The sequence below is a fragment of the Sus scrofa genome, chromosome 4, assembly GCF_054392235.1.
Source record: "Sus scrofa isolate SSC_HxYL_T2T_F1_AM1 chromosome 4, Sscrofa_HxYL_maternal_Yorkshire_Landrace_v2.0, whole genome shotgun sequence".
Lineage (NCBI taxonomy): Eukaryota > Metazoa > Chordata > Mammalia > Artiodactyla > Suidae > Sus > Sus scrofa.
Genome location: NC_139386.1, coordinates 36,390,240 through 36,418,210, shown reverse-complemented (window position 1 = coordinate 36,418,210; position 27,971 = coordinate 36,390,240). Strand labels below are relative to the sequence as shown.

The 27,971-nt window shown below is 42.9% G+C and overlaps 2 protein-coding genes across 7 annotated transcripts in view; both read right to left on the bottom strand.

Moving 5' to 3' along the window:
* The window catches only part of RNF19A (ring finger protein 19A, RBR E3 ubiquitin protein ligase), a 1,069,816-nt gene that overhangs the window by 329,690 nt on the left and 712,155 nt on the right, over window positions 1–27,971 (bottom strand). The gene's annotated exons all lie outside the window — the stretch shown is intronic.
* SNX31 (sorting nexin 31) overlaps window positions 5,743–27,971 on the bottom strand; it is an 87,087-nt gene continuing 64,858 nt past the window's right edge. For 4 of the 6 annotated variants that reach the window (XM_085021996.1, XM_085021997.1, XM_021089041.2 and 1 more), the window contains 5 exons: window positions 26,965–27,168; window positions 19,714–19,827; window positions 16,981–17,058; window positions 11,741–11,797; window positions 5,743–7,447 (listed from right to left, as the gene is read on the bottom strand). In XM_085021996.1, coding sequence (XP_084878122.1) covers window positions 7,355–7,447; window positions 11,741–11,797; window positions 16,981–17,058; window positions 19,714–19,827; window positions 26,965–27,168 — 546 coding nt within the window. In that variant the 3' untranslated portion in view covers window positions 5,743–7,354. The remainder of the gene's footprint in view (window positions 7,448–11,740; window positions 11,798–16,980; window positions 17,059–19,713; window positions 19,828–26,964; window positions 27,169–27,971) is intronic. The other 2 variants (XM_085021995.1, XM_021089042.2) reach the window with 2 other exon arrangements.

The following is a 27,971-nucleotide window of genomic DNA, read 5'->3' as shown; positions in this document are numbered from 1 at the left end:
CTAGCCCCAGTTCACCTTCCCTTCCAAAGGTAAAGTAACCCACCCTTACTTAACGAGGGAATACCTTTTGCAAAGGTGTAAGCAAATGCATTGCTTTGAAAGCCTTTAAATGTGATTGGTGAGATGTGGGTTCAGTCAGAGAAGCAGAACTGCTGCTGTGTGATGGGATAATGGATTTATGGCAGGTATTCCAGCTCACACAATTGTGGGAGGAGTCCAGGAAGTGGAAGTTTGCAAGGAGGGGTTGGAGGCTCAGGTAAAGTCACAAACTAGTCTGCCTGAGGATTCTGGGAAGCCAAGCAGGACCTGGGTCCCACTGAAAGGGGATCACAAAGGGGATCTTGAGAATCTGTTGCCTCTGTGTAGGCAGCTTCTGCTCTGTGAGTCCCCCACCACTATCTGGGTCAGTGGGGCCAGCAGGCAAAAGAAGAGCTGGATATGGAGTGGAGGGGGGACAAGGACAAGCTGGGAACTGCCAGAAACTGGCCTTTCCATGTCACTGAATCTGATTATTAAAAGACCGTCAGGGAATTCCATTTGTGACTCAGCAGGTTAAGAACCCGACTAGTATCCATGAGGATGTGGGTTCGATCCCTGGCCTCGCTCAGTGGGTTAAGGATCCTGCGTTGCCGTGAGCTGTGGTGTAGGTGGCAGATGTGATTCAGATCTAGGCATTGCTGTGGCTGTGGTGTAGGCCAGCAGCTGCAGCAGCTCTGATTCGACCTCCTAGCCTGGGAACCTCCATATGCCGCAGGGGCAGCCCTTAAAAAAATAAATTAAAAAAATAGACTATCAGAAGGTAATAGCCACTACTTTATTCTGTCTCCCAATTCTCCTGTAACGTCCTCTTCGTGCTAATGTTAAACTGGAACCATACAAGACAGGGAATACTGGGAAATGAAATTTCCAACTTAACTAAGTTGACCGAAAAGAAAAAGAAAAAATCCAGCACACACATAGGCTCTTACAACTGATCTTGCAGATGAGAAAACTAAGGGCCACAGAGGAAGGTAAACTGCCCGAAGTCTCATCACCAGCTCGAAGCAGAAACAAGCTCAGCAAGTCAGAGGTGTCATCTTCCACACCACTCTCATGCCTCTCATCCTTTGTGGTACTTAACCACGCTATAATATATTTCCAGAAAATGGTAGACCAATCTTACGCATCATTTCTGAGTTCCTCTCTGAGGCTGAGCGTCTTCCAGTAGCCCGTGTACCGTCACCAGAAATTAATCAGACTACCTTGATTCTGCAATCTCTGAGCATCTGGGTTACAGGGCTCTTTGTTGAGAAGTTATGCCTGTGACCACCAGATCTCAAAATCACTGAGTAATGAAAATCAAAAGAAAAACAAACAGACCATTGAGGAATGAGAAATGAGCTATTAAGTATGTAATAGATCATCTTAGTTGGGGTGTAGGGCAACATGAGAACCTGGATTCCAAACCACCTAAGAAATGACTGCCCAGGAGTTCCCATCGTGGAGCAGTGGTTAATAAATCCGACTAGGAACCATGAGGTTGCGGGTTCCATCCCTGGCCTTGCTCTGTGGGTTAAGGATCCGGCGTTGACACGAGCTGTGGTGTAGGTTGCAGACGCGAGTTCGCAGACACGGCTCAGATCCGGCGTTGCTGTGTCTCTGGCGTAGGCCAGCGGCTATGGCTCTGATTCGATCCCTAGCCTGGGAATCTCCATATGCTGCGGGAGCGGCCCGAGAAATGGCAAAAAGACCAAAAAAAAAGAAAAAAGAAATGATTGCCCATTGAGCACTGCTGCATGTCATCAAAAATGCAAATAAAAACTCTTCAAAGTGCCTAAGAAATGATGATGTCCACAATATGCGTTTGTTTTGTTTTTGCTTTTTACGACCACACCTGTAGCATATGGAAGTTCCTGGGCGAGGGGTTGAATCATAGCTGCAGCTGAGGCCTATGCCACAGCCACAGCATACCATGAACCAGGGCTCGAACCTGCATCCTCAAGGAGACAACATCAGGTCCTTAACCTGCTGAGCCACAATGGGAACTCTGATCATTTCTTTTATATGTCAGAACAAGCACTGGAAACTCAGAGAGTCAATAGGCTTATACATTTTCTCAGAAATGGGCGAGGAAAGGCAAAAGGGGAACACATGGGGAAGTCCAGGCTGGCTTTGCCTTTTTCTTTTCTTTTCCGGTCTTTGCTTTTCTTTCTAAGCCTTTAATATCCCCACGCCTTGGAGACCACACTTGTTCAGGATTTGTAACATCTGGGCAAAGGAAAGCTACAGAAGGGCTCACAGTGATCCCAGAAGGCTCTGGGATGTCTTCTTCATCCGATAATGAGCAGTTTAGAAGATTCCAGCAAAAGCATCTGCGTCAACCCTAGAATGGCGCTTAGCTCACCCCAGGGGCTCAAAATGAACTGACATTTTAGGCTTAGAGGGATCTTAGTCTCAAATCAAACTCCTGGTGATCATTCAAACAGAAGAAAAGCACGTCGCCTTAGTCTTGACATAGACTCCAGGAAGTGAACGTTATCAGAACCGGCCTCAATTCCACTCTCGTCCTCTCAAAACACTGATCCTATGGTTTCATTTTCACTTTTACAAAAATTGTGATGCCAAAGTCTGGGTAAAGTCCAAGGCTATTCAACTCTGATAATTATTTTCCGCAGACCCAACTGAACTAAAACATCTTTTGACCTTATGCTTTTGACTAACAAGAAAGAAAACTTTTGACATCTTTATAGGGGGAAAAAAGGTGGATAAGTAAGGCAAATTGCTCTTAGCCTATGCATTTGTTTTTAAGGCAAACAAAACGAGGGAAGACGTCAAAATGATTTTTTGTGTGTGTGACCATGCCTATGGCTTGCCGAGGTTCCCGAGTCAGGAACTGATCCCATGCCACAGCACTGACGCGAGCCACTGCAGTGACAACACCAGATCCTTAACCTACTGAGCCACAGGAGAACTCCTGATTTTATTTTTGAAAAACCTGAAAAATGTGTTTTACATCCCTCCAGGCTCACAAGGTCCGTTAAAAAAAAACAAATGGAGTCAGTTACTTTCTGTGTTTTTTGTTTCATTAATCATCTAATAGGATTTTCTTTTAAGTCCCAGGTAAGGAAGTTTGCCATAGGGCAGTAAGGTTTTAGGATTTTTCTTCAGTGAATTCACTGCCTAAGTTCTCAGTCTATGTTCATTGTGATCCCCAGACTGCACGTTACCTACTTTAACTTTGACACTTTTGTCAGAAGGGGAAAAGAAGAGATGAGGTTAGAAAAAGAAAAAAAGAACATCTGTGATACAAACAACGCATAGTTAATTGCAAAAGACTCATACTTATGTACAGAATGGATATTAATTCAGTTACCGAAACATCTTAGGTTTAACCCCTGTGGTGTGTGTCCAGTCAATACATGACAATAAGCTCTGAGTGCAGTTTTCTTATTCTCTTCCTTAATGTGGTACTTAGGTGAGAAGTAGTTCCGCTTTCCTTCTGAGCGTAAGAAGGTATAGTTTCTGGCCTCCTGCTTCTAGACAGCACGATGCTTCACCAGCTATTGTGAAGCAAAGTCTGGGAATCAACCCTATGATTAATTGATTTTTTTTTTGTTTTGTTTTTTTGTCTTTTTGGGGGGGCCACACTCGCAGCATACGGAGGTTCCCAGGCTAGGGCTCGAATTGGAGCTGTAGCTGCCGCCCTACACCAGAGCCACAGCAACGCAAGATCCAAGCCGTGTCTGCAACCTACACCATAGCTCACGGCAACGCCGGATCCTTAACCCACGGAGCAAGGCCAGGGATCGAACCCGCAACATGGTTCCTAGTCAGATTCATTTCCACTGAGCCACAACGGGAACTGCAATTGATTTTTGAATAGAGCCTGTCTCCAAGTTGTTGACTGTTGCAACATCCATGTTTAATAACTGCCCTTTCACTTGTCCTACTCATCATTTTTGTTTTGACCTTCCCTTGATTGGGACCCAGAAGCAGTAGATATACATCATCTCTTTCTCTCCTCCCTAGATGCCATTATGAAGGATTAGAGCACCTCAGAAATTCTTTTTTTTTTTTTCCCACTGTACAGCAAGGGGGTCAGGTTATCCTTACATGTATACATTACAATTATATTTTTCCCCCACCCTTTCTTCTGTTGCAACATGAGTATCTAGACAAAGTTCTCAATGCTACTCAGCAGGATCTCCTTGTAAATCTATTCTAAGTTGTGTCTGATAAGCCCAAGCTCCCGATCCCTCCCACTCCCTCCCCCTCCCATCAGGCAACCACAAGTCTCTTCTCCAAGTCCATGATTTTCCTTTCTCCTCAGAAATTCTTTAGGGACCAGTTTCTAGGGAGAATAAGCCACGCCTGTGCGTAGCAAAGCCAACTCACACTTTTCAGCCTGTTGCTCCAAGCACCTCCATCCCAGACAACTGTACCACAGACCCCATCGAATATGTGCTCATGTGGACAGATGGAAAACCCATTAGGAGGTACAGCCAACTCCATGTTCCCACATTTCTCAGAGAGAAACCATATTTGGTGCAGGAGCAGGGCAAATTCACTAAGGTCAGTGCCTTTAAGTCAACTGATTGTCCAACCTCTTCCAAGACATTATACAAGCAAAGCCCACATGATTAGCTAAAGACTTTGCCCTACAGAAAAGTACATGGGCTAGGGTTAGACCAAGACCCAAGTCCATTATGTATTTTTTCTATAACTCTAATTTTTCTCATCTGGAAAATTGTAACACTACTGACTTGCTTCTTAAAAATACTACCAAGTAGGTATTACAAAGCAACTTATAAGTATAATTATACCTCTGTAAGGTGTGTGTGGGGGGTATAGTGATAAGGCTTAAAAGCCATCTTATAAGGGATTAGTAGTTTGCCATACTTTTTTTTTTTTTTTTTTTTGCTATACCCCTGGCATGTGGAAGTTCCTGGCCCAGGGATCGAACCCGTGCCACAGCAGCAACCTGAGGTGCTGCAGTGACAACACCAGATCCTTAACCTGCTGTGCACAAGAGAACTCCTGCCATACTTTTTCCTTTTTTTTTTTTTTTGTTTTAGGGCCGCACTTGCAGCATATGGAGGTTCCCAGGCTAGGGGTCGAATCAGAGCTACAGCCGCCAGCCTACACCACAGCCACAGCAACGCAGGATCCAAGCCACATCTGTGACCTACATCACAGCTCACAGCAATGCCAGATCCTTAACCCACTGAGCAAGGGCAGGGTTCGAACCCACAACCTCATGGTTCCTAATCGGATTCGTTAACCACTGAGCCACAACAGGAACTCCTCCACTCATAATAATTTTTGTGAAATTTTCAAACCCCAGTGTGTTTGCCTGTGGGCAGAGTGCTTATGCCAGTTATTTTAGGAGCGTGAACAGCAGAAAGAGCTACGCATGTCTAGACGTGGAGAGAAGTGATGTTGGTGTGTGATGTACCGAGACGATGCGGCTGAGTGGGGCCCATTTTTGCAGGTGGATGAGGAGTGACTCTTAGACTAAAGCATATGCTCGTGATTTCCAAAGCCATCCCACACCCCTTAGGACTTACCTGAAGGAATTCAGCTGTTGCCCGCCTTCATAAATCATGCCTGGCTGCTGGCTCCTCCCACGCTGGATGGCTGTGCTGTGGGGAAGGTCCCACCCTCGAAGCACCACCTGAAGAAGGAGGGCACCCCCCCCTTGCATGGGGGTGTCTCGCTCCCACCTTCTCTCCGAACCTGCAGTAGGGAAGGCCACGCTGGCAGTTGGACTTTCAGCTTTTTATTCAATGATAAAGTGCTTTGATCTGGAAGTGATTCAAACCTCCAATTTCTTGGAGATAAAGACAGGTCCAGTAACCCTCAAAGGGGGTAACAGCTCCATCTTCTCTGGCATAACTGCTGAGAAACATGTTCTTTTACAAAGTCGGGGGGGGGTTGTTTTTCTTTTTAGGGACACGCACGTGGCATATGGAAGTTCCCAGGCTAGGGGTTGAATGGGAGCTGCAGCTGCTGGCCTACGCCCCAGCCACAGCAATGCCAGATCCGAGCCTCATCTTTGACCTACACCATAGCTTGTGGTAACGCCGGCTCCTTAACCCACTGAGCAAGGCCGGGGATCGAACCCGCATCCTCACAGACACTATGTCTGGGTCTTAACTTCTGAGCCACAATGGGAACTTCCCTCCAACTGCTTTTGAAGTTAATCAGAAAATGCATCCTAAGCCATTAATACATTCACCATGGGTGACCTGGATGTTCATGATTCCGCCTTTGCAAAAATGTCCCACTCTAACCTAAAATATAAAACTTTATGGCACCAGAAGTTATGGCTAGAGACATTGCTTTATAAATATTATAGGGCTTTAATAGATTCTATACTTCAAAAAAGTCCTTCACAGAATTTTCAACCATAAATTCTATATTTACTAGGGTAGATTTCATATTATATAATTAGTTACACAACCCAGTTGGAAAAGAACACTAGAATATTGCACTTTTTCTAATTATATTGATTCCTCTATCCCTCTTCCCCTCTTCCTTTATTGCAATCTTAATTCCATATATAATTATATTCATTATCGTGATAAACTGAAACCAAATTAAGGAAAAGTCTAGTGAAACGTACACATGGCTTAAAACTAAGGTATCTGATACCAAGTACAGGGCCCCATTACTTTCTAAAATAAAAATATTCAAAATAGCATGGTAACTACTGGACTGAAATCAGTGTTCTAAGGACAGAATAAAACTACAACAGTGGAGAAACAAGGACCTGGGGCCGCCTATTACTTTGAGTATATCCACAGGGTAGGTTCAGAATTACATAAGGAAACAAATCAGTATTTCTTCACCTCCGTGCTCTCCTACTGTGTGGATGGATCCGTGAAGTCCAGATTTCTTTCTCGACGATTCCATTTCTTAGAGCCACAGCTGATGAGTCACGTCTTCAGAATGTAACCCCAAATGCACTTATGGTGTTTTATACTGAGCCTTTCATTCATGCAATATCAGAAACACATAGAAGACTTCATGAAGCCAGGTGAACGTCTATTACAGGGGGGAAAAGAAGAAGCAGCTTCATACTAACTGATTCAGGTTTGCCACTTGTCATTCATAAATCATTAAAAACCAACTACATAACTTTGGTTGGTATTTCTCTTAAATCTTGAGATGAATAGGTTTCCGAAGTTGTCTTGATGAATATGGTCCATCTTAATGTGAAAAAAATGGGAAGGGGTCACATTTCTTCCATTGCTGGTAGGAAGCCCACTTGCAGCCCCCAAGCTTTTTCCTGGTCACACTAGCCTTTGAGGACAGTTTAAAAAGTTGGGCTTTTTGGACTTCTTGTATGGCTCATGAAAAGTTGGGCTTTTCTTCAAAGATCTTCTTCTTTTGTGGTCCCAAAGCCACAGTCAACTTCAGCTATCTTAATCTTGCTTTTTCTTGGTAGAAAACTAGAAATGTCTTTCTGTTGCAAAGTAAACAGAGAGGGCAGAGATCTACATGAGAGGAAATGATTTCCATAACAGCAATACTGGTAGAAAGCCAAAGGTTAAAATAATATTAAAAAGGCGACATCGAGGTTATATGTGTTTAAGCAGTAATTGTTTTAAATGGTTTTCTCCCACAGAAGCTTTGTCGCTAGGTAGGTATACATCTGTTACTGTGGAGAGTGCCCCCTGCTGGTGTAATGAGGTAGACATGTCCGGAGCACCTTTCTAGGCACCAGGATGTCTCCAGGTAACAGCTGAACTCTGCCTCTCTTATCTTTTCCCCTCTCTTAAAGACACATGACTTTCTAATTATGTACATGCACCCTGGTGTTCACTGCAGCACTATTTACAATAGGAGACATGGGAGCAACCTAAATGTCCACTGACAGAGGAGTAGATAAAGAAGATGTGGTATATGGATGGAATGGAATGTGACTCAGCCATAAAAAAGAATGAAATAATGTCATTTGCAACAACATGGATGACCCTAGAGATTCTCATACTAAGTGAAGTAACTCAGACAAAAGCAAATATCATGTGATATTACTTACATTTGGAATCTAATAAAAATGATACAAATGAACGTATTTACAAAGCAGAAAGACTCACGGGTTCCGAAATCAAATATGGTTAATAAGGGGAAATGTGAGAGGGTAGGGATAAATTAGGAGTTTGGGATTAACATATATCCAGTACTATATATAAAATAGCCAAAAAGGACCTACTGTGTAGCAGGGGAACTCTAATCAATATTCTGTAATAACCTATATGGGAAAAGAATCTGAAAAAGAATGGATATATGTGTATGTATGACATCCACTTTGCTGTACACCTGAAACTAACACACCATTGTAAATCAACTACATTCCAATACATTTTTTTGTATTGACCAAAAAAATGTAAAGACCAAAAAAATAAAATACATTTTTAAAAAGGAGGAAAAGTTAGGGAGTTCCCGTCGTGGCGAAGTGGTTAATGAATCCGACTAGAAACGATGAGGTTGTGGGTTCGGTCCCTGGCCTTGCTCAGTGGGTTAAGGATCTGGTGTTGCCCTGAGCTGTGGTGTAGGCTGCAGACGCAGCTTGGGTCCCGCGTTGCTGTGGCTCTGGTACAGGCCATGGCTACAGCTCCGATTCGACCCCTAGCCAGGGAACCTCCATATGCCATGGGAGTGGCCTTAGAAAAGGCAGAAAGACAAAAAAATAATAAATAAAAAATAAAAAATAAAAAAACCAAGACATATGACTTTCAATTGTTAACGTCACTCAAAATTTTAAGTGCACACCCCACATAAATACAAAGTTTTAAAAAGTATTACGGTTATTTTAAAATATTTTAAGATGTTATGGAAGCTATAAACCTTCAGTGAGGGAATAATTGCCTTTCAGTGTTTATAAAATCTCAAAGACAGGGCCCTGGAGAGTGGGCTTTGGCCCGGGTGAAATAAGTCTGCAGCAGCTCACCAAGCAGAGTAGCTAAATATCCTTTTTGTAAGACAGATGTGTTCTGATAGAGAAGCCCCATGGCAAAATGGTTAAAGGAACAAGCTTTATTTGTTAAGTAACAAATAAAAACTGCTTCGGTATGGATACTCACTCAACATTTACCAGCTGTGTGACCTTGGGCAAATTACTTAACCTTTCTGTGTTTTCAGTTCCCTTGACTACAAACCAAGGATAATAATACTCCTTGGGTTGTTGTGAGGATTAAATCAGTTAGAGGCAGAAAGCAATTACAACAGTTTAGGATAAGCTCTCTACACGGGTTGGCTAAAATAAGTTGGAATTTAATATAATTGGGCACTAAACCCTTCTGACAGGCTGGCCCTGCTCAGAGCATGAGGAGGGCTCACTGTTTTGGCATTGCTGCTCATCCACGCTGACTGTTGTGCTGTCCGTACTTCTAGGACAGTGGCTCTCAAACCTAAACGCAAGGCTGACTCATCTGGAGGACTTGCTAAATACAGATTGCTGGCCCCAGGCCCCAGAGTTTTTTCCTTTCTTTTTTTTTTCTTTTTTTCTTTTTTTTTTTTTTTGGTCTTTTTAAGCACACACCAGTGGCATATGGAGGTTCCCAGGATAGGGGTCCAATCGGAGCTATAGCCGCCAGCCACAACAACACAGGATCTGAGCCACATCTGTGACCTACACCACAGCTCAAGGCAATGCCAGATCCTTAACCCAAGGAGCGAGGCCAGGGATCGAACCTGTGTCCTCATGGATACTAGTGGGATTCATTACCATTGAGCCACGGTGGGAACCCCCCAGAGTTTCTGATCCATTACATTTGGGGACTGAGAATTTGAATTTCTAGCAAGTTCCCAAGGGATGCTGACCTTGCAGGTCTAGGGACCCTACTCTGAGAACCACTGTTCTGAGAAAATGGTTCCAATCTTGGCTGTACATTAGACCACTTGGAGAGCTACTAAAAAATTCCACTGCCAGGCCCCCAGGTCAATTAAATCAGAGTCTCTGAGGTGGGGCCCAGCCAGCATTAGTTGTTAGAGCTCTCCAGGTGATTCTAATACGCAGTCAAGGCTGAGAACCACAGCTCTGTGCCATCACTGTGCTGCTGAAGTGGATGCATTTAGGTGATGGAGTGATGGCCACCTCTATTTCACAGATAAAGAAATGGAAGCTTGGTACCCTGCTTCTCATTGGGGCACTGGCTATAAACGCTTATCTACTGAATCTCCATCTCTGGGGGTGAAGCCCAGGAATTTGCTTTTTTTTTTTTTTTTTTGGTCTTTTTAGGGCCGCATCCACAGCATATGGAGGTTCCCAGGCTAGGGGTCCAATTGAAGCTGTAGCCACCAGCCTACACCACGGCCACAGCAACACAAGATTCAAACCTTGTCTGCGACCCACACCACAGCTCACAGCAATGCCAGATCCCCAACTCAGTGATTGAGGCCAGAGGTCAAACCCACGTCCCCATGGATTCTAGCTGGGTTCATTGACTGCTGAGCCATGATGAGAACTCCCAGGAATTTGCATTTTAAAAAGCACCTCAAGAGCCCTTACCCACATTCAGTTTTTTGATCTGTCTGAAGACACACAGCCAGTAAGTACGTGGTTGAGCTCGCATCTTGTCTGATAGAAACAGCCAGAAATGCTATTATGTAAGAGAGACAGCCCTGCATTTAATCTGTTTTAAAATATTTTTTTCCGAAGCTTAATCACTCAAGGAAGGACCTTATATATTTAGAAATACTGTATTTATATATGAACTGCCTTTACATACACAGCAGACAGGAACTGGACCAATAAGAAGTCCCTTTCAAATGCTACTTAGAGGCTGCCTTTATTTCATTCTCCTACACCAGGATTTGAACCTAGAAAGGAATAGTTATGGGCACGGCTCTAGAGTCAGACTGCCTGCTTCCTTCTACCACTGAGAACTGTCTAACCTGGAGCAAGTCACCTAACCTCTCTGTGCCCCAATTTTCTCAACTAATTTACAGGATCATGATGAGGATAAATGCACCAATCCACATAAAAGTGCTCAGAATGGTGCCGGGCAATGAGTGTCTATTAATGCTTAATAATAATCTTATTAATAGACTGTGATTTTTACTGTTATTGTTATCTGCATTGTAGACCTAATGCTTGAGAAAGTAGTTTATAAACTTAAAAGTTGTTTTATCCAGTGTATACTGCAGAAAGTCTGTGAAACTAAAATATATAAACCTAGAGGCAATCCCATCGTGGCTTAGCAGAAACAAATCTGACTAGAATCTCTGAGGATGTAGGTTCAATCCCTGACCTCACTCAGTGGGTTAAGGATGTGATGTTGCCATGAGTTGTTGTGTATGTTGCAGATGTGGTGCGGATCTGGCATAGCTGTGGCTGTGGCACAGGACTGCGGCTACAGCTCTGGTTCGACTCCTAGCCTGGGAAGCTCCCTATGTCATAGGTGCAGCCCTAAAAAGACTCTATGTATATACATATATATATATAAACTAGAAAGAGGATTTTTTTTAAAAAAATGCTTGGAGTGTAGAAGAAAATCACTCAAGAATTTTGTGTTCTTCATGGAAGCTCTCTATATAAATTCAAGAAAGTACCTCTCTGAGCCCAAGTGGATACTACAATAAAAACACTCTATTTTTGTGATGGTTGTCCAACTGGACCAGCCCCTGGAGGGGCTTCTAAGAAAGAGATTCTGGCTTATTCTTAAAAGTAAGATGACTTTGGTTATTCCAAGGGGAAAAATGGGCAGATTTCTCAAAATCATAATATATCCATTACATCATTTTACTCACAGACCTGGCTTTGTGGAAGGTGGCATTTTTTACTTTTGCCTGGTTCCGGAACTTCAATCTGCTAAATAGATTAGTAAAATGTCAGTCAGCACAGCTGGAGAGGCAGCACACAAGTAATCTATTTAACCAGCACATTTCTCCTTCCACACTAATCCTCTTAATGGTCCCCAAGGCTGCCAGTCAGCAGGACACCTGCTTGTCACCTGCACCTTCCCCCTTCGCCTGCAAGTATCTCAACGTTACAGAAACTGAGTCCCCAAAAGTGAAGTGATGTTTACCACTGGTGGCTGCCTATGGATTTTGTGATTTAGCATAGCTTTTAAAGGACTTGACACGAAGTGAACCCCTAAATCCAGAAATAATGCACAGAGCTCCAATCCATAGGCTGAACCAAAGCCAAATGGTGCTTGGATTAATCAAAAGGCCTCATTAATCAAGGGAAGAATCAAAGTGAAGTTGAAGATACTTGACCCTACATCCTGCACATGAGATAAACGTCATATAACAGTCAGGGACCGGCAGAAGACAGATGGCCTGCTCCTGGGGTAACAGGGGAGTTTCTAAAAGGAGCTACTTAAGGGAGGTGTGGGGAGGATTAAAGTGAATCAATGAAGCGGGGGTTGGAGCCCCCCAGGGGTTAGCATCCAGGGGTGGGTGGGGGTTCTTACCACTTCTAGGCCTGAAGAGGCCAGGGGAGCAGCTGGTACAGGAACCAGAGAAGCCATAACAGCAGGGAGGCAAGGTCACCCACAGGAGGTGTGGCTCTCAGCCAGGGCCAGGCCAACCACAAACACCCAGCAGGGTCAGAGTTAGAGAAATAAATACTGTAGTCTCCATTCTCTCTCACTTCCCAATCTCACTGAGTTTCCTGATGGGTGACCCGGGTGGGAGGCTGGAGGTCAGAGGGCAAGGTCACAGCACACAAAAGTCAGGCTCCTAGCCAGGGTTTAGGGGAAAAAGGTCTTAGACTCACTCTTCGTATACAAAAAGAAAAAGGATGACTACTGAGCAATGATGCATTATGTGTCTATCTCAGTTTATCAGTCTGGAATCCCCAGTGTCTGTACTAATTGCCTCTCTCCTCCAACAAACAAACTGATGCTGGATCCTCAGTTTCCAGCCCCTGTTTGGTAAAAACAGGAAATGACAGAATGAGGGGGCGAATTAACTAAGGTGTTTATTATTGCTTATTATTCATGAGACCATAGAACATTAAAAAATAATGGGATACATAACATGACCTTGCAAAACAGCATTATTTTTCAGTGGGTTAACTTAGTTTTGCCATAAAATACATTGCTTTGAAGGATATGCAGGACTTCCATTAGGTTAGTATTCTTTGGCGGGGGTAGGGTGTGTGTGCACCTGCAGCATATGGAAGTTCCCACAGCAGCTGCCAGCCTACGCCACAGCCACATCTGTGACCTATGCCGCAGTTTGCGGCAACGGAATCACAAGGCCAGCTCGCTCTTTGCCACTTTTCAGAAAACCAATGTAGAGATTCAGACCCACTTTTAAGTAAACCTAAGGAAAAGATATACCAGCTAATAAAAACAATCAAACTAGGTATAGATTATTTTAAAAGACACATTGTTTTTCTTCTCTATTTTTGGCCACACTTGTGGCATGAAGAAGTTTCCAGGCCAGGGATCAAACCCTCACTACAGCAGCAACCCGAGCCCCTGAAGTGACAATGCCAGATCCTTAACCTGCTGCATCACAGGAGAACTCCTACATGGTTTATCAGTCAGAAAATTATTTACCAGCATATTCCTGATACCTCTCAAGTATTCAGATTTTGGTTCAATGTACAAATAACAATGATGATGATACACTTTCAGAAGCTCCTTAAGAACACATCTGCTGCATAAAATCAACCTGCTTTCTTTTCTTGGTGTTTTTTAGATGTCTTTACATAGCAGACATTGCTAGTAGCCCACTCCATTATCCACGTTGTCCTTCAATAAAACATCCAAATTTATTTGGAAGGACAACATATCTCCAATAAACTACATTTAACAGTGTTCGTTACAGCGGGGTGTGGGCTTGTGGTGTGAGTAACTCCTGCCCAATGAACTATACGCAGAAATTCTGTATGGGACTTCTCAGATTCCTCCTTAAAGAGGTGAGCGCATCTTCATTCTTTCTTTTTACTTGCTGCCTAGAACGTGGATGTAATGACTGGAGCTCCAGCAGCCATCTTGGGCATGAGGTAAATGCCACACACTGAAGGTGGCAGAGCAGAAAGGTCTCTGGTGACATCATGGAGCCACCATCCCAGTCCCAGACTGCCTTCTTCTGGGCTTCTTTTAGATGAGAAAGAAACAAACTTTTATTTTGTCTAAGACACTTGTTTTGTCTTGTTTTGTTTTTTGTTATAGGCAGCCAAGTCTCCAAACTAATGTACTTTATTTTCACATTAAAAATAATCCTTTAATTCTGTTCTAGTTAAAAGGGGCAAATAGTAAAAAAAAAAAAAAAAAAAAAAAAAAGTTTAGGTTTTTGTGTAGGAGCATAGCTCTTAGAAGAATGTCACATTTTTTTGTCCCCTTCCAGTTTGCAGTTAATAATGTCTTAAGAATTTGACATGTTTTAACATGTTTTTTTGTGTGTGTGTGTGTATGTGTGTGTATGTGTACATATTTCTTTAGTGCATTTGTTTGACTTCAATTTTTTTTTTTTTTTTTGCTTTTTAGGGCTGCACCCACAGCATATGGAAGTTCCCAGGCTAGGGGTCAAATCAGAGCTACAGCTGCCAGCCTAAACCACAACCACAGCAACTTGGGATCTGGGCTGCGTCTATACTACAGCTCAAGGGCAATGCCAAATCCTTAACCCACTGAGCAAGGCCAAGGATCGAACCCGCATCCTCATGGATACTTGTAGGGTTTGTAACCCGCTGAGTCACAACAAGAACTCCTGTTTAACTTCAAATTTTAAGGGTCCCTTCATAAAGGGTTCAAATCTTATCTTCAAAGCCAGTGTCTGAAGCTAACGAAGTTAATTAACTTGAAGATAGCACGAAACTCCTTCTATCTCTCCTTCCTTCTCACCAGGACAAGGCAGTACTAGTTAATCTCCCTGGGGACCATGTGCTTTATTTATGGGGCTCATCTGTTTCCCATTTCCTCAATTCCCCCTTCCCTCCCCCAGAGTCTTCACAATTAGCAAAATCTTAGAATTTTTTCTGCCTTACAAATTAGAGACCTCTGTACCACAATCCATATAAGCCTTCTATACAGAATAGGTGTCAGTTCAGACTCTATGTGTTTACTGAGAAAACAAGGGAATGTCACAGTCAAACATGTATGTGGCTACTTTAAGCTCCAGAAAATGCCTTGTTCTCATCAACTATACTTTGGGAGATCTGGAACTCAGTCAAGTTCAAACAGCTGATTTGTCTGTTCTATTTCCTTTCTAGGGTCCCATTCTAGTCATGAGTGTGTAGATGAAATTCCAGCCTAAAATGTGGACTGTGCCTACAACGCTCTCTTGGAAGGTGGGCTCTTCCTACAACATCCACCCCATTTTCAAGAGGAAGGGTCTTAACTTTTCTTTTTAAGAACCAAAATAAGGAAAGGAATAAAATAAAGAGTCCACAGACATAAAACTTGGATAAAGCAAGTTCTTTGGATAAAGCAATATAAGTTTTATTGACTATATGCTGATTTTGCTATCAGTCATAGGGATTAAACTATAGATTTTAATTTGTGTGCAAATCTAAGGAATGTGGTAGCACGGTGGTTTTTCTTGAAAACTTTAAATAGATCACTACCTTCTATTACAGAGCAAACTCTTTAGCTATTTATTGTACAAGTATTTCCTGCATCAAGTAGCTTACATTATATGGAACCGCATTTGAGAGCACTTCTCCATTTTAATGGAGCTATTTAGTTAATTACTTCTGTCCTCCCTCCATCCCTCGCTCTCTCTTTCTCTCTCTACACACACACACACACACATAAATTGGAGCTTAAGAGGGTCCACCCTGCCTAGGAAGTTAGATTGTCTTATTCTTTAAAAAGAGCGTCCCTGATTATTTCATTGCTTTGATTTGCTACTCTCTAATACATTTTGGGTTGTTCAAACACCAAATGGCAGTGAAATTTATTTTCCCTGGGAAAATATTTTCAATTCTAGAAGGCAGAGAAATAAGTATAAAACGCAACTTTTTTCTTAGAAACAAGCTGCAAAGCCAAGTAAAGATCAATGTTAAAAGATATTCTCCATCCTCTTATCAAAGACAAAATTAAGTGAAAAAAATAGGGAAGTATTTTCTATTTTAAAGACAAGTGTACTATTCTGCAAGAGAATTATGTTTATAAATGTCAATGCAAGCATTCGTATTTGTAACATTTTTAAAAATCAAACTGTACAGTCTTATTTGGCATGTGCCTGAATTGTAATGGTAGCAAGGCAATTTCAAAGTTTAAACTCTTAGGAACCCTTCTTTGCAGCTTGGCACCAACACTTTCAATGAGTAATTAGGCCTTTCATGAAGAGATGGAGACTAGAAAAACTAAGAAAAATTTTACATGGAGAAAAAATTATAGCCTTGAGAGCTTCTTTAAGTCAGCGGCTGCTCCCAACTGCTAAAGGCATTTTAACTTGGCACAGAGGCTATGAGTTCTTCCTAGAGGCAAAACTGCAGGGCTTACGTAAGCTCATCTCAACATCCTGTCTTTAGGGGAGTTCCCGTCATGGCTCAGTGGTTAAGGAATCTGACTAGGAACCATGAGGTTTTGGGTTGGATCCCTGGCCTTGCTCAGTGGATTAAGGATCCAGCATTGCTGTGAGCTGTGGTGTAGATTGCAGACTCGGCTCTGATCCCGCATTGCTGTGGCTCTGGCTGTGGCGTAGGCCGGTGGCTACAGCTCTGATTCGGGGGAGGAAAAAAAAAAAAAAAGAAAAGAAAAAGGTACTGTCTTTATGATGTTGCTTTTACGGTAAATCTGGAATCTTCCATTTGGGGGAAGGCAGAAATACCAGAATACAGAGTAGAAGGTTAGAGAGTTCTCAGCAACCCAAGAACAACTTCTCCATTAAAAAAACAAAACAAAACAAAAAACAAACAAACAAAAAACATGGCTTGATTTCTGAAGACTGAGCTCCCAGACAGCAGAGCAGCTCACTTCTGGGCAGCTGGGTTCCTCCCTTGAGGACCAGACTGAATCCATCAGTGTAGTTCAGTGTCAGTGGATGGTGGAAACAGAGTGAAACACAGACACAGATAAGGGCACTTACCATTTCTGGGTTCTCTGCAGCTAGCTTTGCCATCTTTTCTGAGATCATCTTTTTTAAGCAGCTACTCAGCCAAAAAGCCTAAGAAATCCAGAAATAAAGAACTCAGTCTATTGAAGAGATTTCCATTCTCTTCCTTCCCTCCCTATACCACAAAGCCGATTTTGAGTTCTGCCCTCCAACAGCATGCTTTTAAGAAGTTAGAGTTCTTTAACTTTCATAAATTTCCCTAAGATATAATTAGCAAGTAACCATAAATTTTCACAATTACATGGATGTATTTACAGTAAAATTTTAAAAAGACAGATGTAAATGGCCAAGATCTCATTACAAATCTTCTTCCCTTTTAAAACTACCCCTTCACACACACACCCCCCTTTTTACCCTATTACTTTGCCGGAGGAGAGGGAGCGAGAACTCAGGCTGAGGTAGTAGCCAATGTAGAAAACCCTTGGCAGGTAGGACATAGAAAGTAGAACTGGAGGGCAAATGGGCTCCATAAAGGGAGCATTTCAGGAGTTCCCATCATGGCTCATCAGAAAGGAATCTGACTAGTATCCATGAGGATGCAGGTTCGATCCCTGGCCTTGCTCAGTGGGTTAAGGATCCAGTGTTGCTGTGAGTTGTGGTGTAGGCCACAGACATGGCTCGGATTCCACGTTGCTATGGCTGCGGAGGAGGCTGGTAGCTACAGTTCCAATTCGACCCCTAACCGGGGAACCTCCATGTGGCACGGGTGCAGCCCTAAAAAGACAGTCAATCAATCAATCAATCAATAAAGGGAGCATTTCAAGATCTTGCAGGCCTGAACAGCATGATGGCTTGCATTTCATTTAAGGGGAGAGAAAGGGGAGGGGGAGAGAAGAAAGGGCTGCCACCAATAAGGAAAAGAGGCACAGGTGTGGGGTTTATATATAAACGCAAAGTTTGCCTCCCTGTTTTAGCTAAGAACTGACCCTGTTTATCTGTGCATATATGCAACCTACACAAAACCAAGGTATGACATAGTTAAACAACAAACAAACAAATCTCCAGTGCAGCTAGGAAGGTGTTTAATGGTGTCCCCCAAGATGTGGACCGATTTCATATTCCTATAAATAGACAGAGAGATGTAGGTGAGGACTCTGCTATAAGCCAGGTAAGGTTTATTAAATACAAAGGGACTGCGCTTTTGTTGAAAGGGCCTAGGAAGGATTGGGGCCCAAGCCTTCTTTTGTATTTGCAAGGCACACGGGCCACATTTCTGCCTTTTGTAGAAATAACCCTTGGGTACCCATCAACAAACCCACAGGCCAAAGGAAATAAGACCTTACTAGGAATCCTTTAAAAGGATGTTTACTGCACCTCTCTATAGTGGCTTAAACTCATTTGCTACAGATTAGATTAAAAGACTGTAATAAAATTTAACGACTACACTTAGCATTCTGGGGAAAGAGGGTGGTTTCACTGCCAAAATCTCTCTGTGTCTTTCCAAGTGGCTACAGATCTTGCTTCAGTAAACCATCCTATCATTGCCCTGAGGATGTTTCATATTTAAGGTGAACCTGGGGAACCATTTAACCTAGGATTTTGGTTTAGTACTTTGTGCTTTTCAGAGGATATTGATATCTATTATCTCCTGATCACAACTGTACTAGTAGAGAGTTGAAAGGGAGCCTTGGTTGCCTGAAACCAGAATGCTTCATGGGACACAGAATTTAATGCGATCACCAGGGACTCATGGTGCATATAACATGGATACAAAGATTACTTTGATATTGTGGTTTTGTTTTTAGAAAATTGTAGTTTTGATTCCAAGCTGAGATAGCTTAAGTGAGCTCAGTAAAAATAATTTTTGGTTGGATTTGGCATTTAGATTAGATGTCCAATGAATTTTTAATTTTAATTATTTCAAATTTATTTCAAATGTAATTATAGCTACCCAACAGCCACTGTCCCTTCTTCCCTTATACTAGAACTCTGATTTGGGGAGGACAAAGTATCCGGCTCTGGGCAATGATTCCTACTTCCTCTAAGCTGATCCTTAATACCATTCCTCTCTGCTAAATGCTTGATTCCAGACTCCCTTGCAGCTAGGAGTGGTCATGTGACCCAGTTCTGGCCAATTAGGCATAATGGAACATCTGCTGGGGGGCGACTGGGGTAAGGTTTTCCTTTGCAGATAAAGGGATAGTTTTATCTACTTAGAAAAGGTCAAAAGAATTATAAGGATGCTAATCATCTGCCTCCAGTATTCATTCTTATGGAGATGATAAAAATATGTATTGTCTAAGCAGAGGTTGGCAAATAAATCTAGCCCCATCTCACTTGTTTTTATAAATAAAGTTTTATTGGAACACAGCTATACTCACTTGTTCAGGTATTGTCCGTGGCTGCTTTGGTGCTACAAGAGAGTTGAGCAGTTGCAATGGAGACTCACACGGACCTCAAAACTTAAAACATTTACCATCTGGTTCTTTGAGGAAAAAGTTTACTGACCCATGGTCCAAGTCGCTGTGAGTGGAGACTTCTATTACTTGGTAACTAAATTCATTTCAAATTGATATGAAGACTATGGTGACTAGTCAAATAAAACAAAAACCAAACAAAATAAATGGTGTTACAGGCCTCAAGGAGCGTGTGTAGCATGCTCTGGTACTCAGCTCCGGCTGGGTTAGGGTAACGTGCTTTGTCCACCCAGCACGCAAGAGCACATTTTAGTAAGAAAGCTTTTCCCGCTCTGCTCTAGGAACTCACCTGTTTGGTATAAATAACAAACCACTGCCAGCGACTCCCCTCGCTGTACTGAAATCTGAGCTCTAAGTTCTGGTTGAGAGTTTGCTGGGGCCCATCCCTATCCAGCAGAGTCCCCTACAAAGGAAGAGACATTAGTTGATATTCAGTAGGAATGTAAGTGGCTATTACGTGCTGGGTAAAATACCAAAACAAGTGACACGATCCCTCTTCCCCAAAAGCGACCAATCCTCTGAGGCGCCATGGAAGTCATCATCAGAGTTTGATAGAAGAAATTTAAGGGTAGCAGACATAAGTCCCTGGAAGTAAAGAGGATGAGCACCTAATCCAGGAGGTAGATTAGGAGCTAAAGGGAGCTTTGCAGGGGGGTGGGTGCAGGGGGCTACAGGGAAAGGTGGTTACCTGAGCAGAAGTAGAAACTATTCAGAAGTTCCCCTTGTGGTTCAGCAGGTTACAAACCCTGCTAGTATCCATGAGGATGCAGGTTCCATCCCTGGCCTCACTCAGTGGGTTAAGGATCCGGAGTTGCCATGAGCTGTGGTGTAAGCTGTAGATGGCTCAGATCCTGCATTGCTGTGGCTGTGGTGTAGGCCAGCATCTGCAGCCTGGGAACTTCCATATGCTGCAGGTGTGGCTCTACAAAGCAAAAAAAAAAAAAAAGTAGAAACTATTCAAGGTTGTTGTCTACATGGTGTTTGTTTTTGTTTGTTTGTTTGTTTTTTGAGGGGTAGTAGTGACCAGTGGTTCCTGGTAGAAGAAAAAACCAGCGCCAGTGCACTGAGGCCTAAGGGAACCTGGCACATTGGAGATGATCGAATGTGGCGGAAGCACAGGCCGTGAGGAATGAGGGCTGATGAGAAAAGAGGCTTTGAGAGGCAGAGCAGGGCCAGATCCTGAAAGCCTGGTAGGAAACGCCTGTGATTTTGCTATGCAGCATCTATCCTTTTTCTTCTAGGACTGGAGTTTCGAATTCCTTCCCTCTTCACTGAAGCTCCCTAGGTGGGACTATCAAGAAATGCTGCCCTGCTGGACAGTGTGGCACAGGCCCCAAGCTCGGGCCAACTGGACACATACTCTCTGTGTCCCTCATTTGATTCCAGGACAGAAGGCCCACAGAGTAGCTCCAGATAAAGAATTCCTACTTTCTAGAAACCGTGAGCTCCTTTGGTTCCGGATGATCCTAAGCCTCTGCTTCAGCCTTTCCTTTAAATCAGTGGATTACCCCATATCCTTCCAATAAATCTTTTTGTTCCCACTAGAGCCAAGAGTGTAGGTTTCTACTGCTTACCACTAAAGCAGGAGAAACCAAAATGGTTTCTACCGTTAGAACAGGCTTTATAAGCTAAGTTAAGGAGTCTGGGCTTTATCTCGAGGGCAACAGGCATTTGTTCAAAGATTTTATTTATTTATTTAGGGCCGCACCCACAGCATATGGAGGTTCCCAGGCTAGGGGTCTAATCGGTGCTGTAGCTGCCAGCCTACACCATAGCCACAGCCACACCGGATCCAAGCCGCGTCTGCAACCTACACCACAGCTCATGGTAATGCCGGATCTTTAACCCACTGAGTGAGACCAGGGATTAAACCCACAACCTCATGGTTCCTAGTCGGATTCATTTTGCTGCGCCAAGACGGGAACTCCTGTTAAAAGATTTTAAAAGCTAGATAATAACATAAATTGCTATTTTAGAATTATGGATCTGGCAGCATTATTATAAAAAATGAACTGGGAAACAGCTATTTTCAGACACTGAGCAACAGATAATGTGGGACTCTTAATTCAGGGAAAAGAAAAACAAGTAAGGTGAGCTCTCCAGTTACCCAGCTTACTGCCCAGAGGAGTTTCCAGGAGGCAGTGCAGAGAGGGAGAACTCAAACTCAAAGAGCCCAGACGTATTGCTGAGTTGAGGAGAAAAAGGTAAAAGTTTGAAGAAGTCGAGGTTAGAATTTGTGGGGCAGAAGACAAAAGACAAAGGCTTTACTCAGCACCAGAGAGCTCCTTCCAAACCTTTGGCTAAATAATGATTTGGGCTTGGCTGGAGATGTGCAGTGTGCGTGCACATCTGTGTACGGTGGGGAAAGAACCCTTGAAAAGCTCATAAGAGCTCAGATTGGACATAGCTTGTGCTTCTATCAACCAGAGTAGAGAGAACTTAATAAACAAGATATGGAGGGTCCTAAGAATGGTAGCAAACGAGTAAAGGGCCAAATTAGTTCTCCAGACTGCTCTTGCCTTAAGAATGCTTAAAAAAAGCCCTCGATCGGAGTTCCCGTCGTGGTTCAGTGGTTAATTAATCCAACTAGGAACTAAGAGATTGCGGGTTTGATTCCTGGCCTTGCTCAGCGGGTTAAGGATCTGGCGTTGCCGTGAGCTGTGGTGTAGGTCGCAGACTCGGCTCGGATCCCGAGTTGCTGTGGCTGTGGCGTAGGCCGGTGGCTACAGCCCCAATTCGACCCCTAGCCTGGGAACCTCCATATGCCATGGGAGCCGCCCAAGAAATGGCAAAAAGACAAACAAACAAACAAACCCTCAAAAAACAGGAAGTTTCCCCGTGGTACAGTGGGTTAAGGATCTGGAGTTGCCACTGCTGTGGCTCAGGCTACAACTACAGAGCAGGTTTGATCCCTGGCCCAGGGAACTTCCACATGCTGCAGATGTGGGGAAAAAAAACCAAAAAAAACCCCAAACCAACCAACCAACCAAACTATCTCCAAGTAATTTAACAGCATGCCAGAACAAAACCTAATACTCTATTTTAAAATATTTAAAATACTCTAAATTTTTTTTTTCTTTTTAAGGCCACACCTGTGGCATATGGAAGTTCCCAGGCTAGGGGTTAAATTGGAGCTGCAGCTGCTGGCCTATGCCACAGCAATGCTGGGTCTGAGCCACATCTGCAATGTACACCTCAGCTTGTGGCAACACTGGATCCTTAACCCAGTGAGTGAGGCCAGGGAGGGAACCTGCATCCTCACAGAGATGTCAGGTTCTTAACCTGCTGAACCTTGATGGGAACTCCTAATACTCTCTAAAGAAACACAATAAAATCCAGGATTCAACAATGCAAAATTCACAATGTTCAGCATACCATAAAAAATGACCTGGCATGCAACGTAGGAGAAAAATATGCTCTGGCAAACAGGAAAAAAAAAAATCAATGAACAGCAATAGACCCAGAAATGTCAGAGATGACGGAATTAGTAGACCAGAGTATTAAGTCATTTTAAACATGTTCCACAACTCAAAAATTTAGAGAAAACAGCACAATAAGGAAAAAAATGGAGGGTATTTGTAAAAGGCACAAATGAATCTTCCAGAGATGAAAATACAACAATAGAAATAAAAGTATGTTGAATGGGAAAACAACATGTTAGATACTAAGAAGAAAATGACCAAGATCAATGCCCTTGAACCGTATCAACGGAAACTACCCAAATGAAACACAGAGAGAAAAAAGACTGAAATAAAATGGCAACGAGATACCACTTTACATCCATCAGAATGGCCACAATATTTTAAAAAATCAGATAATAACAAGGACTGGCAAGGATGTGGGAAATCAGAATCCTCATACGCTATTGTTGGGATGTCAAGTGGAGAAGAAAGTTAACCACAGAGTTACCGCATGGTAGAGTTACCAGCGATTCTACTCCAAGGTATACACTTGAGAGAGATGAAAACCCACATCCCATAAAAACGTGTACACAAATGTTCACAGCAGCATAATTCATAACAGCCAAAAGATAGAAACAACCCAAATATCCATCAATGGACAAATGGGTATATTCATACAACGGAATATTGTTTGACCATAAAAGGGATAAGTATGGATACAAACGTTACCACTTGGAAACATTAAGTAAAAGAACCAGCTACAAATATTACATATGATGCCATTAATATGAAATGTTCAGGATAGGCAATCTATAGAGAGAGAAAGTAGATTACTGATTTCTTAGGTCTTAGGGAGGTGACTGATAAAGGATATGGAGTTTCTTTTGGAGGTGATGAAAGTGTGCAAACTGGAATGTGGTGATGGTTGCACAACTCTGAATATACCGCATGCCATTGAGTTGTAGACTTGATATGCATATGGACTTGATATGCATACAGACTTGATATGGTATGTGATTTCTATCTCAATAAAACTGTTACAAACCAAGAGAATATCGGTGTGGTGTTGGTGGAGGGATAGACACAAAGGTCATTGGGACAGAAGAGAGAATCCAGAAACAGACCCACACAAATATGCCCAACTGATTTTTTTTTTTTCTTTTTAGGGCTGAACTCACAGCATATGGTAGTTCCCAGGCTAGCAGTTGAATTGGAGCTATAGCTGCCAGCCTACAGCACTGCCATGGCAATGCCAGATCTGAGCCGAGTCTGCTACCTACACCACAGCTCACAGCAATGCCAGATCCTTAACCCACTAGGCAAGGCCAGGGATTGAACCTGCAACCTCACGGTTCCTAGTCAGGTTTGTTACTGCTGAGCCATGATGGGAACTCCCCAACTTATTTCTCATGAAGGCACAAAAGCAATTCGATTGAAGAAAAAGTGACTTTTCAACAAACAGTGCTGGAGCAATTGGACTTCTATGGGCAAAAAAGGAGACCTTGTTGTAAATTTCACACCCTATATGAACATCACCTCGAAATAGGTCATGGACTTAAATGTATGTAACTATAAAACCTCTAGGAAAAAAAACCCTGGCGGGGGGAAATCATCAGGATTTAGGGTTTGGCAAAGAAATCTTAGACTCTACCCCAAAAACACCCAAAAAATAAAAGGAAAAACAGATGAATTAGGCTTTGTCAAAATCAAAATGTTTTGCTCTGCAAAAGACCCTATTAAGAGAATGAAAAACTACAAGATGAGAGAAACTGCAGCTTGGATCAGATTCCTGGCCTGGGAACTCCATGCGCTGCTGGGCAGCCAGAAAAGGAAAAAAAAAGAAAAAAAAGAAAGAAAGAAAAAAGTATAGCTAAAAACAAAACCAAAACAAAACAAAAACCCAATGGTGCAAAAAGTGGAATCATAAAATGGTCACTTAGTCAAAAGAAGGCAGGTAAAGAAGGAAAAAATACAAAACTCAAAGAAATGGAGAAGCCTACACTTATATTTGAATATTTTAACCTCCTCTTAATAACTGATAGAACAAGTAGAAAGAAATGAATAAGGATAGAGGAGATTTGCAGACCATCAACAGCTTGACATAATTGACATTTAGACTATTCCACCCAAGAATGGTAGCATACACATTCTTTTCAAAGGTGCATGATCTATTTCAAGAGAGACCAAATCTGGGGCCACAAAAAAAGTTCCCATAGTTTAAAATGACTGCAATCAGAGATGTTTTTTGTTTTTTGTTTTTCCTGACTTCAAGAGGGAAGCAGTGGGGCAGGGAGAAGAGTTAGGAGGCTGCTGGATTTCTTCCAGGCAGGAAATGTTGAGACCGAGCTGTGAGGGCAGAAAGAAAGGGAAAGTTTTAAAGAATAGCAGAGTCATAGAATAGACAGATCTCCATCATCAATTAAACGGGTAAGCACGGAACTATGTCTGGTCACTTATGATGGAGCATGATAATGTGAGAAAAAAGAAAGCATACATGTATGTGTAACTGGGTCACCACGCTGTACAGCAGAAAATTGACAGAACACTGTAAACCAGCTATAATGGAAAAAAAAATCATTATATAAAACAAAAAAAATAAAAAAATAAAATTACCAAAAGAAAAAAATATGTAAGCTGTGGGGGTAGGGGGGGATACATTCAGAATTTGGGATTAATAGATACACACAACCATATATAAAAGAGATAACCAATAACGACCTACCCTATAGCACAGGGAACTATATTCACCATCTCGTAATAGCCTATAATGGAAAATAATCAGAAAAAGCATACACATATATAACTGAATAGCTGTAAATTAAATAGCTGTAAATTAATAGTTGTAAATTAACTATACTGCAATTTTTTTTTAAGTGTAAAGAAAGAGAAAAAAGTCAGAGATGACTTCAAGCTTGCTGGTTTGGCATTTAATGGGTGGGAAGTCCCCTTTACTAAGGTAGAAGGCACAGAAGAAAGAACCCTAGGGTGGGCATGAGAGGGCAAGCATGAGTCTGGGGTGGGAAAAGGCAAAAACTCTTGGTAAAACCGTCAAGAATGCAGTAGGAAATATGGGCCTTCTGACGGTCATCTGGTTAACTGATTTCAGGGAATATGCAGAGGAAGATGCTAGAAATGGAACCCCAGGAAACACCAGCATTTCAGGAATGGTCAGGGGGAGAAGAAACCCACAAAATTAGGGGAGAAGGCAGGGGGAGTTTTGAAAAGGAAGACATGGGTGACAGTATCAAATGCTACAGACAGGCTTAGGATCAAGCCAACTAAAAAAACCCCCATGGGTTTCATGGATTCAGCAACTGGGTGTCACAGTTGCTCTAGGAGCCTCTGTCCTCTACTAGTTAACCTCCATTGTCTGTGTAAAGGAAACCCCTCTTAGCTCACTGGGTTATAGTTAAGACACACTGGCCAGCACAGTACCTGGCACAAAGCAGGCACTCAGTAAGTCTGATCAGAAGGGCTTCTCTTGGGAGGAGATGGCAGTGTAGGTATGATGCCAGGGACCCTTAAGAACAGCTGTGATGGGAGTTCTCACTGTGCAATGGGATTGGCAGCGGCATCTCTAGAACCCTGGGATGCAGGTTCGATCCCTGGCCCGGCATAGTGGGTTAAAGATCTGGCAGTGCCGCAGCTGTGGCGTAGGTCACAACTATGGCTCAGGTCTGACCCCTGGCCCAGGAACTTCGCATGCCCAGGGCAGCCAAAGAACAAAAAAGAAAGAGAAAAGAGAGAGAGAGAGAGAGAGAGAGAGAGAGAAAAGAATAGCTCTAATGGGCTATAGAGATCTTGTCCATATTGAGTACATATTCAGTGATCAATAAATGGTAGCTGTTATTTCTAGACGTTGTTATTGCTTTAGATACCCTTCAAGCAGCAGAGAAGCCTACAACTGAGAGGTGGGAAGATGGGTGTCTCTGCTACAATGGATGGGGAATGAGTCCCAGATAAGAGACAGATTTTACCACTAGGTGATGCTCCCTGAGGCTCAGATGCTAGTCCCCTCCATGTACCAATTCAAACGGCAAACCTGTCTCCCCAGCAACGATGTTGTCATCCAAGAACCCTAGGTTTTAAAATCATAGGTGGAAGCTTTACAATCATGGGTAAGGTGCCAAGTTACTCACAAGGAAGGTCACCTGCCAGCACTTCACTCTGTTCATCTGGAAAATGACGTCCTGGGTCTGGTTATCGGGCAGGGTTACGCAGCAGCTGATCTCGTTATTGCCGACAGACAGGAGGGCCCCACAGCCCGGTTCTGGGTAGTCACAGGTACAGGGATCCAGCTGTATGTATCCATAGTGCCGTATCCCCCGGGACAGCTCCAGAAACTGCTCCAAGGTGAGGTAGGGGGTGGAGGAAGCAAAAGACCGCTTAAAGCAGATGAAAATCTCATGTCAGAAGCCACTGCCATTCTAAGAGAACACATGGAGTGGAGTCAGAGGGAAAGCTCCTTTTTCTTCTGGACGATGCAAATGAAGACAAGGCCCCTTGTGCTCTAACAATAAGGGCTGCCCAAGTTCATGGCCTGTCCTGCTTCATTCACCACTGAGTCCCTGCTCCATTTGCAGAGCTCAGCTATAGTGGGAATGGAAATATTTGATGTGGGAATGATGAATGAAGAAAAGAGCAGAATGAAGTCAGAGAAGATATGATTATCTCAGCAGATTATAGCAGCAAAGTAAATAAAATGTGTACCAATAAAACGCTGTGTTTTAGGAGTTCCCATTGCGGCTAAACGGGTTAAAAACCTGACTAGTATCCATGAGGATGTGGGTTCAATTCCTGGCCTCACTCAGTGGGTTAAGGATCCAGTGTTACTGCCAGCTACAGCGTTGGTCACAGATGCAGCTTGGATCTGGCGTGGCTGTGGCTGTGGCTGTGGCTGTGGCATAGGCCAGAAGCTGCAGCTCTTGATTCAACCTCTAACCCGGGAACTTCCATATGCTACAGATGTCACATTAAAAAGAAGAAGAAAGAAAAACAAACCCCCAAAATAAAATAAGATGTTGTGTTGTGTTTTTAAAAACTGAGATCCATGTAGGAGGAAAGGAGTTTATATTTATATGCTGGTAGTATTAACTGTCAGAGACAGAGGCCTTAGAAATGGCAATGCAATGAGAGCAAGAGAGTC